This window comes from Phyllobates terribilis, unplaced genomic scaffold (genome assembly GCF_046119375.1).
Source record: "Phyllobates terribilis strain yellow unplaced genomic scaffold, ASM4611937v1 Scaffold_13__5_contigs__length_258822181, whole genome shotgun sequence".
Lineage (NCBI taxonomy): Eukaryota > Metazoa > Chordata > Amphibia > Anura > Dendrobatidae > Phyllobates > Phyllobates terribilis.
Window position 1 is genome coordinate 71,058,308 of NW_027362773.1, and position 13,179 is coordinate 71,071,486.

The 13,179-nt window shown below is 42.0% G+C and overlaps 1 protein-coding gene across 1 annotated transcript in view; it reads left to right on the forward strand.

Moving 5' to 3' along the window:
* Positions 1–12,619, forward strand: part of HIPK3 (homeodomain interacting protein kinase 3) — a 191,560-nt gene extending 178,941 nt beyond the window's left edge. Inside the window, exons 11-16 of the mRNA XM_073658122.1 lie at positions 1,066–1,227; positions 1,353–1,646; positions 1,777–1,917; positions 3,682–3,917; positions 5,616–5,743; positions 6,040–12,619. Of these exons, the coding sequence (XP_073514223.1) occupies positions 1,066–1,227; positions 1,353–1,646; positions 1,777–1,917; positions 3,682–3,917; positions 5,616–5,743; positions 6,040–6,498 (1,420 nt within the window). The 3' untranslated portion in view covers positions 6,499–12,619. The remainder of the gene's footprint in view (positions 1–1,065; positions 1,228–1,352; positions 1,647–1,776; positions 1,918–3,681; positions 3,918–5,615; positions 5,744–6,039) is intronic.
* Positions 12,620–13,179: the final 560 nt, after the last annotated feature.

The window sequence follows — 13,179 nt, forward strand, 5'->3', positions numbered from 1 at the left end:
CTCTCTCTCCTCTCTCCTCCTCCCTCTCTCTCTCTCTCTCTCTCCTCCCCTTCTCTCTCTCTCTCTCCTCCCCTTCTCTCTCTCTCTCTCCTCCCTTCTCTCTCTCTCTCTCCTCCCTTCTCTCTCTCTCCTCTCTCCTCCCCTTCTCTCTCTCTCTCCTCCCCTTCTCTCTCTCTCTCTCTCCTCCCCTTCTCTCTCTCTCTCTCTCTCTCTCCTCCCCTTCTCTCTCTCTCTCTCCCTCCCCTTCTCTCTCTCTCTCTCTCTCTCTCCTCCCCTTCTCTCTCTCTCTCTCTCTCCTCCCCTTCTCTCTCTCTCTCCTCCCCTTCTCTCTCTCTCCTTCCCTTCTCTCTCTCTCCCCCTTCTCTCTCTCTCCTCCCCCTCTCTCTCTCTCTCTCTCCTCCCCTTCTCTCTCTCGCTCTCTCCTCCCCTTCTCTCTCTCTCCTCCCCTTCTCTCTCTCTCTCTCTCCTCCCCTTCTCTCTTCTCTCTCTCCCTCCCTTCTCTCTCTCTCCTCCCCCTTCTCTCTCTCTCTCTACTCCCCTTCTCTCTCTCCCCCTTTCCTCTCTCTCTCTCCTCCTCTTTCCTCTCTCTCTCTCCTCCCCTTTCCTCTCTTCCCCTCCCCTTTCCTCTCTCTCCCCTCCCCTTTCCTCTCTCTCCCCTCCCCTTTCCTCTCTCCCCTCCCCTTTCCTCTCTCTCTCTCTCTCTCCTCTCCTTTCCTCTCTCTCTCTCTCTCTCTCCTTTCCTCTCTCTCTCTCCTCTCCTTTCCTCTCTCTCTCTCCACTCCCCTCTCTCCTCCATAGGATTCTATGAGCAGCAATTGTCCTCTCCTATGTCGATAATGGGGTCACGTGTCTTCACTGAATAAATATCTTACCAAAGTAAAATTGAATGACTAGTTAAGGAGGAGAAAGATGCAGATCTATGACGAGCTACATTACAAAACTGCCTAAAGAGGACCACAACACTGAATCAGAGCTGCAAGCCCTTACTTTATATCTGCGAGATCTTCAAAACATTCAGTTTACAAATGTCCAATTTATGTTTCTCCCTTTGCCTTTGTGTTACAGAAAAGTGATTCAACATGGAAACCATTACAGCTCCATGATTCTGCAGCCACTCCTTACCAACCAAATGGCGCTGTCTGCCCCTCAGCCTATCAGTTTAGGCATCGCACATGTGGTGTGGCCTCAGCCTGCAGCTAATAAAAGGAATAAAATCTGTCGAAACAGGTATAATCTCCAACCACTGTAGAAAAGCCTTTATTTCAGTTGATTAGAAGGCACATAGATCATAGATCAGGCAAACACCTGATCTTTTATTATTTGCTTTGCTAACCTCTTGGTTTATCTTGTAGGAGTAATACAATACTGGACACCAATGTCCACAGAAAAGCACTTACCTCTCCAAAGATTTCAAATAGTGTAAAGACCACAGAGTCCCAAAGTTGTGCATTACCCCAGGACAATCAGAACTTGGAGGAGCAAGAGGAAGAATCTTGTAAGACATCTGAAGAGCCGGCCCCAGATGTGTCAAATCAACAAAGGCAAGAGATTGTCATTGCTGACTCCCCAAGCCCCGCGGCCAGTGTCATTACGATAAGCAGTGACACGGATGAAGAGGATTCTGCACAGACTCACTCGCTGAGAGAGTACGTTTTCAAATTGAAATAGGATACATTGTATTATTATTATTTTTTTATCGAAGATATTATTTTGATTGAACTCTGTTTGTCTAGATCTGTAATCCAGTGGTATAAATACCTTCTTTTATTTATGCAGATGTAAAGGCAGCCTAGATTGTGAGGCCTGTCAGAGTACTCTGAATATTGATCGTGTCTGTTCTTTGAGTAGTCCCGACAGCAGCCTGAGCACCAGCTCCTCAGGGCAGTCCAGCCCCTCTCCCTGTAAAAGACCCAACAGGTAATCTAATAGCATTTATTTCTTCTTGGATAGAGCTATACCATATATAATACTTCTGCTACTTAGAATTGGCATTCAGGCATTACAGAAAATACTATATTGACTTCATAGTATATTTATAGTTGCTAGCATAACCCGGAAGAAGAATGTAGAACTGAACACTTTATCTGGTTAAAAGGGACAATGAGCTATCGACAGAGCAAGTTTCAGAAAAGCTTTCCCCAACTGTCCTTTTATTTTATTTTTTTGCTGAATGGCAAGAGGACTATATAACTTTGCCCACATGTTGTGGTCCTATTAGATGTATAGTTAGAGCTCGTTGCTTCCACTTGTCGCCAGGATTTCACCCCCAAACTATTTATATGTGTATGTAGTTCTTTCAAGTACAAGTCCAGCAATACCTTTACATGGTCAGTCCGTTTCTCCGCTACTGAGATATCTGTGTTTTGAATTGATATGCAAATGAGGCTGTACATCTGAAGCCTCTGTCACTCCAGCTCTATTCCCTGCCCAGTGCTGCTTCTTCCTGCTTGACGGACTGCTCCTTTGCCTGAAGTCACTCAACTTAGAGGGTGATTGGTCAGCCTCATGCAGGGGAAGAACAACACGCTTCACTGAATGAGGACCTCTAAACTCCGGATATAATGAATCCACTAACTAAATAAATCACTGACTGTCTATGTGGACTAGTAATACAAAATGTAACCTTTAATAACGAATATTAAAAACTATTCATTTCTTTTTCACCTTGCTTTTACAGTCTGTCCAATCTGATCCCATCACAAATGCAGATCAGACTAAGGACACTAATATTATGTTAAAATAACTGTCACACTGTTGTCCCTAGTGATAATTGTGACCTATCGTATTCATCACCAGTAGTACAACCACCTATCTAGCCTCTACCTGTTCTATTTATATTGATATTCTTGTATTGCACTTCGCCCTCACTTTTACTCTATCGCTCCTATTGTTTTGTGTTCAAGTATTGATAATAGAGATACTAGAGCTATGGGTCTTTTTAACATAACCACCCCTATAATTCACCGGGAGGGAATGTTTTGTCCTTTTTTCTATTTATAAACCAGTGGAATACAATTTGTTACAGGGACGCTCAGTCCCTGCTTGAACTGTTAGAAGCGCTTCAATATTGCTCTATTTGACAAGTGTTCATATTGAGACAGGGTTCTGGATTTCTGAACTCTCTGCACTCTAGTCCTCAACTAGGATTTCTAAACACCTCATTCACACCTCATCGTGTTTCACCCATCTCTACGTGGCTGATGGGAACATCAGAAGCTTCATAGATCTTGTTGGTACAGATGTATGGTGCTATACATTTAGTTTAGCACAGGAGGTCCTATTCCCGTCCACGATATGAGCCCACACCTCCAGAGACACATCCCTGGTAATGCCCAGTTGAACTTTACATAAATTATAACTTAAACACTACAAGCTAATGGAGAGGAGAAATTACTTAATAAAAACTACATTTTACTCATATCTGCAGTCAGTATTGCATGATGTGGTCAATTTAGCATGCACAAACTGGTGAAAGGTCCTCTTTAAGGGAAGGATATTTACAAGTATAGGTTTCCGATTAGTCAAAAACTGCATAAAAACTGATGTGCTAACTGTTTTACTAATGGGAGAGAGAAAAGATAATGAATGCAGTGTATGCATGAGGAGGCGCTCTCTTCATGACAGATCCCCTTAGGGTTCTGGGTTGTCCCATGACTGTGACTCGTTGCCTTGCTTTTGCAGTATGTCTGATGATGAGCCTGAGAGCGGCTGTGACACTGTAGATGGATCCCCAAGCTCCGATTCATCTGGCCATGACAGCCCATTTGTAAAGAGCAGCTTCGTAACGGATAACAACCAGAATACTGAAAAACGGGCATCGGAGAAAACTGAGAATAAACCAGCAGTGTGTACGTTAGTGGTTCCACCGATCAGGATTGAAAACCGAAAGTTTAACTCACATCGGGCCACCAATAAAGGTACAAATCGTCATTGTGATGTCACTTTAATGTAGATCAAAATGAAATGAATCTGTTTAATATTAGGTAGGACTTTATGGGAGCACACTGTCCCTCATGTGGGGCTTCCAAACAGCACTGTGTTAGAGAAATTCACCCCTAGAAGCAATGCCTATGTCAGAATCTGTATATATCTAACAGAAGAAAATGATGTGTGATCTGAGGCATATGAAGATATAGCTACATTTACTTAATGAAAGTGAGTGGCAGTTCCAACCATTTGGTGGCTGGGAGCGCAGCAGTGCAGCGGGGTACAATGGTGCAAGGCATGCAGCTCTGCTGCTCCTTCATTCTTAGGATTACCCAGGGTCCTAGCTCCAGATGTCAGGCCACCAGCAATCATAAAGAGATGGCATATTCAAGCTGAAGGCCACCACTTTATAATACTGAAATAATGTTTAATGGAGCGGTGTACATGAGACCTTAGACTGGAGTCTGCTTCTGCAGGTAAGAGAGTTGCCAACCTAAAGTGGTGTTTGATAAAGCATTGCTGCCATACCTTAGCTTTGCACATGCTGGGTGCATTTAGTGACATGGCTGACTCAGCATATGTGACAAACGCACTTGTCTTTCACGGTCTGCAGTATTTCTTTTGTGTGTAGTATTACTTTGGTTAAAGTGCAGGGCCTGCATCAACACCCGGTGCACCCAGGCTAGTGCTGGGGCCCTGGACAAACGGGGGTCCCACTGACCGTCTGGGACAATGCTGCTTCTTGGTATCAGCTATGAGTTCTGAGTAGCATCTAGAATGGAGTTGCTCCTGTGAGGGGATGATGTGAGTAGAAGGGGCGACGCCTCCTGCAGTTCAGTGTGGACCCCGATACCAGGTAGCAGCGGGGTGCTGCTGAGACTGCTGGAGATGAGCTGATACTTCACTACAGAGCCTGAGAGGACTGAGGAGCTGCAGAATGGGTCTGTGTGGAGACCAGAATAATCTCTTTTAGTTTTTCATATATAGGACTATGAGTAAGTGGTCTGATACTGTATTTTGGGCGCATAAAAAAGTGGATCAGGTTACTACATGGGGGCTGCGAGCACAGTTCTGCAGGTTGTGGGGGTTTGCATAAGTAAAGGGGTGATGTTGAGAGTCTAGCACAGGAAAAGGGGTGATATATGTAGTTGATCTTGCACATGGAATGTGCTGATGCTTCATGCACAGGGCTGCATGTTGGGGGGCTTGCACAGTGAAGGGGTTGATGCATGCATGGCATTGCATAGGGGAGTTATGTTGTGGGATTGCATATGTAAGTGGGTGATGTTGAGGGTCTAGCACAGGGAAGCAGGTGATGGATGCATGTGCTGCTTGATGTAGGGGCTTACACAGGGAATGAGTTAATGTTACATGTTGGGGCCTTGCATATGTAAGGGGGTGAAGTTGCATTTCATTCCTCTTACATATGGAATTTGACTGATGCTTCATGCACAGGGCTGCATGTTGGGGGGCTTATACAGTTAAGGGGTGCTTCTTGAATCATATCTGTTAAAGGGGCCCACTGAGACTCTTTCACCCTGGGCCCACAAAAAACTGGAGCTGGCCCTGTTGAAGTGACAAATAGAAGTTAAGATTTATTTTCAATATATTTGCCCAAACGTAACCCCGTCTAAGTGTCCCAGTAAAAAATGGCAGTAAGTTTAACAAGGTTTGAACTTTGTTCTTAGATGTGGCTTGCCATCCCTTAATAAAAGGTCGTTCAGCTCCAGGGAGAAAAAACCATCCTCCAGGGCTTGGGAATCGCCAGCAGAAACTGACCTCAGCATTCCAACAGCAGACTCTGAGCTTCAGCCAGGTAAGAAGCCCCATGTGACCGCATGGGTGCCCCGTGTGACCGCATACGTGACCTCGTGGGTGCCCCGTGTGACTGCATATGTGACCGCGTGGGTGCCCCGTGTGACCGCATACGTGACCCCGTGGGTGCCACGTGTGACCACGTGGGTGCCCTGCATGCTGTGGGGTTTCCTTCATATGTTTGGATAAGAATTCATGTAATCAATGGCTAGTTCTCCATTCTTTCCATGGCAAATGCTTTCATTAGATAATCTCATGCACAAATTACATAACAAATATAAAACTCCTGTCTCTTAGATGCAACATTTTGGAACGGGACACCACGAATGGAATGGAAACTATGGGCACAGGAGACAGCAGGCATTTATCGCCCCTACTGTTGCCAGTCATCCTTTTACCCTTCAACATGGAAGCCCAAATCACAGTGCGGTGCATGCTCATCTTGGTGGGCAGCCTGCTATCCTGTCATATCCACCCTCTGCGCCACTGACCACAGCAGCACCCGTGGCCCACCTACTTGCGTCACCATGTACCTCAAGACCGATTTTACAACATCCGGCTTACAATCTCTCTCATCCCAGTGGCATCGTTCATCAGGTCGCAGTGGGCATCAACCCCAGGCTTTTACCTTCTCCCACCATGCACCAGACTCAGTACAAACCGATTTTTCCATCCCACTCGTACATCGCTGCCTCCCCGGCCTACACAGGATTTCCAATGAGCCCAACGAAACTCAACCAGTATCCGTACATGTGAGACCTTGAGAACCTGCAAAGGAAACTCAAAGTTTGAAGCAGAATGAAAGTAAAACAAAAAACAACAGCAAAAAACATGGCTTTTGATAATGAAAAAAAAATCAAACATAAAATGGCCATGGCACAAGAAAACAAATATTTTTGAATCATGTAGACTTGGGTGCAATTTAAAACAATCTTGAGCTTTAAAAAAATGAAAAAGAAAAATTCACTTTTAATGTGTTTTGCACATTTGGTATAAATCGTCTCTGGTCCTGTTCTCTTCTATAGTAACTCTTAGACAGGTGACTTACGGGAGCAGAAGTTCACTTTCTCTCCTGCTATTTTTTTATACAATTGCCTTCTAACTAGTGCAAGACACGTCTTTGGGAAGCCATTCAGCGTACAGGTTTAGCGCAACAAATGCACATAATGTCAGTAGTACGGTGTACGTCGTGTACGTTGTTTCCGTTCTCGTGTGTCTTGGTGTTTCAGTGTTGGGTCACATGGCTACTGAATTGATGTTCACACTGCATGTGTCTTTTGCATGGGCAGAGGAAAAAAAAGTTGCCTAGACCTTTGCTATTCAATGTCGTCGTCCTAATATTCCGCTGCATCGTAAACTGTTCCCACACATAGTGCCTTAAATATTTGAGGTTGTTAATGTTATTACTTAATATATTAATGTCAATTTCAGCACTTAATCTTCAACTCTGCTGATATATAAATATCTATTTTTTCGAATAACTTGAGTATTTGCTCAATCTAGGGGTTTGTTAATTTGTTTGGTTTGGTTGTGTGCTTTGATTTTAGGTTTAGATGTTTTACTTACCAAGAGAACGGCATGGATTTTTTTCTTTTATTTTTCAATCTGTGTTACTGTAGACTTTATTTTTTTGTGTTTCATTTTTTTTTTTTTTTTTGTTTTGATTTCAAGATGACCTAGATATTTAGTGAGCATTACGTAGCCTGGAGCGCTTTTGGAGACTTTTTTTTCCCCCCCTTTTGTGTTGTTTTTTTTTTGTTTGTTTCTTAGGTTTTTTGCTGGCTGCATGTTTTTCGGTAATCACACAGTTGACGGAAACTGCAATATTGTCTAATAAGTGGATTCTTCACTTTTTTTTGTCACTGCGTTTGTCCAATTGGCTGGATTTTGTATTCTCTATTAACCAGTGTAGTAAGGCATGAGTCATGGTCAGGTTTACGGGAAAATAACATTTTGACCTCTTTCAGGCTTGGCTGAGGCTGCAGCATTTTGCTGGGCAATGTCTTGCAGGCCCTCCCAGCACTGAAGAGGTTAACACTTATAACACATGAGTGCGTTGGACAAACTGCACAGTATTCAATATATCGTATCAAGAAATATTTACTATAGGAGTTTGATAAGATGTGAGGTTTTTTATTTTTGTGTGTGCGATTTTTAGCTTTGATTTTATGCATGTGTCTATTTTCAAGCCTCATTTACATTATATTTTCTTTTTTTTTTCTCTGAGTGGTGACTGCTTATTTAATACATTCCGTCAGGGACATGAAATTATGTGCATATTTCAATTCTTTTTTTATTTTACCAATTTCTAAATAGTGCATCGTCCATATCAAGTTAATTTATCCTGCACCAAAGACTTTGGAACTCATCCATTTCTAAATATGAAATGTTAAAAAAAAAAAAAAAAATTAAAAAGAAAAAAAAGATATATATATATAAAATAAATGGTAGCTACATTTTTTGCATAGACCTAAATTATACTGTAGTATAGTGGTGGGCTTTAAGAAAAATGGTATTCAGACTAATGTTTTTAGCTTTGAGCAAGTAATAATTCTATCATTTATCTTGAATGTATAATAGATAAGCTGCTATATATAACAGACGCCACTTTTGATAGCTGTGAACTTTAGCTTCATATCCCGTTTATACATAGTCAGTCGCCTTACTTCTGTTTTTGAGTCTAATTCTATATATGAAAGTGTAGTGGGGTTTTCTGATTTATTATTATTATTATTTTGTATTTCAATTTACTTTCTTGTTTGGCGTGTCCTTTGTAACTACTGTATTGTAAATGATGGAATCCTAATTGCATATGTTATTTTTGGGGTGTGTGTTTATGCATCAGTATTTTATCTCCATAAATTTTAAGCTCATTACTGCATATAACTGGGTGTATCAATGTAAGTTAATTTTTTTTTATGTTTTCATATTGCTGTTGTGAACACTTTTAAGAAAGAAAAGAAATCTATATTTTTCTTTAAATCTGATCTATATAAAGGTATATAAGCCAGTGACTGGAATAATGAAATGTTATAGGCTGGAGGTAGTATGGATGTGAATAGCATTTATGTTGTGTAACCCATTAACACCACTATATACAGCACTTGCCCGACTGTCCATAAGCTATCATTGCTCTTATCCCCAGTAACCCTTGCAGGTGTAAGCTTGGGAGGGGGATGTACTTGCCTCTTCTATCACTGGATGGTGTTAACACAAGCAGTGTTTTATTTAATGAATGTTTCAACAAAAATGTGCCTATAAGTAAATTTTCTAAAATAGAGAAAGTTTTCATAAAAATACACAGCAGTGTTAATCAAAAATTGTAAAAAGTGGGCTTTAGATCCAGTTTTACTTTTCTATACTGGACATGTTTCCCTGCAAAAGAAAACTCACTATATATCATGGGCTGTTCTTTGTTTCTGTTATTTTGGTAAAGTTATTACGCCCTTTATGACTTATGAACTTATAGATTTATTGAGCATATGCAAATATTGCATATGCTTAGAAGGATAGTCTCACCTTAGATATTTGTGACATATATTTCATAAATGAGCGAAGGATGCAGGCTCCCCCTTTGAGACCTTTGCTTATCTCTATGGCGCTTTTGTGGCCGCTGACTGCTGGGTCCAGATAGTGAGTGAGTGGGAGTTGCAGAAAGAGCTGATTAGTGAGTCCCATAAGAGAGAATCAGGAGAGTCACGCATGTGTAGAGTTGGTGTGAATCAATTCACATGACCTTGTCGGTCCATCAGCCACGTCCAAATTCTGTGGCCGCTGGTCGAGAGCTGTGAGGACTGCCTTTTACTTGGTGGCATCTGCAGCTCTTCTTTTGATTAACCAGCCTGGTGCAAAGTAATTATTGCGGTGTGACATGTTGCACCAAGCTACTAATCAAAAGAGCAGCAGATGCCGTCAGGTAAAAGGCAGCGGCTGCCCATCCAGTGACCACAGATTACTGAGTAGACTCTTATGGTCACCTCTCTATTCACTTCCCATCTGAATATTGTGGCCACCTCAGTGGACTTGTGCAGGAAACTCCCCATTTTGGGGATTTAAAGATGGCTGCATGTCCCAAAGATGAGACCTGCAAATATTGTATACATGTATAAGATGGGAATACCTCTTGTGAAACAATATGTTGGGTCCTGACTCATCCATCTAGCAAATACTTGTACTTTCCATTCAGTAACAATGGTAGAGTAACTTTTTGCAGAACTGTGTATAGTGCTATTCCTCCACTCAGGACCCCCCACTATTAACCAGAACGTAGAGCTGCTTCTGTTCCGGCGGACTTGACTCTTCCTCGAATTACATGGATGACCATTTATCTGAATGGCCATTATGTAGTTCTGAGTTTCTCCTGCAATGGCTGCTGCATGGGAATATTGTCAGGCCTGGAAGAATGGGGTAGTCATCCGAAGGTTGCGTTTGAAAGGAGTGGTCTATGAGACAACTTCTGTAAGGTTAAGCTGTCCGTTCACAAAGGAATATAAAAAGCGCAGCACTCTGCATATAGTAGTTATGGTGCCCCGTAAGTGAAGATTGTTCTGTGACCCTTCACAGTGCTTCTCATTAGTAACTGTCTGTTGCCACTCTCCTGGCAATAAAGATGGGGAAGGACCTCTCATGCTGGCTTCCCATGCTGCAGTGCTGCTCACTCAGACCCAGGGCCCAGTTCATCATTTGCAGCTTTTTTAATAACTTTTGTTTGTCTTGTGGTATTTGTTGACGTTTTTTTTTTTTGTCCCAAATTCTTCAAAATGGCGTACTTGGTTCATGTACATTGCACAAAATCAAAAAGGCTTTTTATTTTTGATGTTAACCTTTTTTGTGACTTTTTAGTGCAAAAAGTCACATGTTCCACTAAAATGTTGCAAAATGTCCTCATCATTCAGGCGTAAATAACATGAGTCAGAGAAAGAACTGGAGGACATTTGCAGCAAAACTTTGTGACTTTTTTAAAAGTCGTATTTGATGAATCAGCCAAAAATAACTGGAAAACCCAAACCCCGCCCATAATGGTAGACTAAAAAAATAGTCATCAATTAAAAGAGAAATAAGGCGCAAATGAAATATGGGCAACAAACACCCAAAGAAAAGGGCACAAAATAATGCATTGGTCATATGTGAGTTAGGGGCAGTGCAGAGAGGAGGTGTCCTCTTTATCATATCTCCATGCTCACCCTGGACTGAGCGGAGTGCGGATAGAACAAAAGGCCCGACGCACCGCACCACAGGTTTGTGGTTGTTGTTTTTTTTCCCATTCTGCACCTTTTTTTTTTGTTGTTGTTCTCACCATTTTGTGTGTTCGCCTGTGTATTTTTTTTTTTGTTTTGTTTTCTTTTTTTTGTAGTTTAGGGTTTCAGATGTTTTTGCTTAATTCATAATTTGCGACTTTACACAGAAGGTTTTAAAACTTGTCACAAATGTACTCTAGTCCATCATTGATGTGATCGTTTGTATGCTAGGATTTTTATTTTCTGTGACTTTTTCCTCTAAAGTTGCAAAAATGGTTAAAAACTGAAAAAAGAAGTCCTTTTTGATTTTACACAAAATTTATGAACCACTTGCACAAGTTTGATGATTTTGGGGCAATAACCATCAGCAAAATACTACAAGATAAAAAATAGAAAAATTACTAAAAAATACCATAACTGCAGATGATGAATCGGCTTCAAAATCTACAGGGCTGGGAAAAAGGGATAGGGTTAACAATTAGGGAGCAGCATATTGCATGGAGGAGGCAGAATCCGGTCCGAAATGCCAAAAATCTAAACCATGATCTCTGAAGCCGTGTATTGCATCCGGGAAAAGCTAGGGAAAGTAATTGTTACCCTGTGCCTTACTGCCACGTTATCAGAGCTGTTCCCTTCAGCCGTTCTCCTGTGACCGGCACTCTGGCTCGGATACTCCGGGTTTGGGTCATGGCGTAACAGTGGCAGGAAAATTACCTACAATAGCTTATACCTGGTGTACTACAAATCCCATGGAGACACCATTCCCCTTGTACTGTGATGTGTCCCTGTAAGCATTGAGTGTTCACTGTCATCGTGGGGACACATGCTATTGACCAGAAGAACGGCACAATGCACAGGTGTATTATTTGGGTATAAACTCGTAGACACGTCTGGAGATCAAGCTATTTTAATGCATTTTTTTTTTTATGATAAAAAAAAAAGTCAGTCTTTGCTCACCAGGTTATAGCTCCCAATATCCTTTTGGGCTGTGACTATGTAAAGCGCTTCTGAACTGTTCCTTCTATAAAATGACCATATGGATACTTGTGTACAACTTCTCATTCTTGGCTATCCTTATTTATTCTTGGATATGAAGTTGTTTTGTGGAAGGCCCTTCATATTTAGCAGCAGGCTTCTTTGTGCTGTTGCTGGAACCCTCTGGGATCCGCTGTCATCACTGGGGACTGCTCAGATGAGAGAGCGTCATATACAACCCATTGAGATCATTCATTATAATGGGCAGCAGCTAGAGCGGACCCTGATTTTGGGACCCACCTCTCTACATGGTGTCTCGTGACCGCTGATCAGTATGGGCAGGTCCATCTAGCAGCTTTACCTCAAGTCACTCAGAAGGAAAACTTGATAGATGTAGTTCTGGCTACTCCGTTTGTGTGGAGGTTGTCACCTGATAAAACAACATTTGCAACATTTGTATTCTTACGTATACCTCTGAAATATTGATGTGTGATGGTAGGGTTTACCAGTGGAGGGTATTTACTTGGCACCCGATGGATAGTGGACTCTCACTGGCCTTCATGGGGTGGTAATGATCTGTAAGGGCATGCTGTTATCAGCTGATGGATACCAAGTTATTCTTCTGACCGATGGCAACCAAGTTTGGGCACAAGTGTAACTTGAGTCCACAAAGTGTTTTTGAGTAGGTTTCCCAGATGTCTCTTTAGCTTGTGAAGAGGCTTTGTTATCGGGATAATAGGTTGGACATGATGGACTTGTGTCATTAAAAAATGTGAGATTATTGTCAGGTCAGTTAGGCGTCTGATGAGAATTTAGCAGCATAAAATGAGTAGACCACATATTCTGAAGCCCATCGGAGCGCAGTATGTTGCCCTGCTTTGTGACTGTCTGATGGGTGGCGTCAGGTGTAACGATTGTCGGTGCTAGATCTACTTGTGGTGCATTTAGAGCTGTAGGAATCGTCATGGTTGTGCATGTCAGACAAGCTCCGACCTAATACTGTATGTGATAAAGAGGAACAGACACGTAGAAATAAATTACAGGGACACTAAACATAATGTGTACTTTATATGGCATCTGGCTCCCATTTTACATGTATGTGTGTGAATATTTGTGGCTTTGTATGTTTAGTGTCCCTTTCCCACTTTTCTGCCGAGTGCAGGTGTATGGCTCCCCAGCTGTAACCTTGTGCTGCAGTGACAGCTGATTGACCTGCTGTGCACCT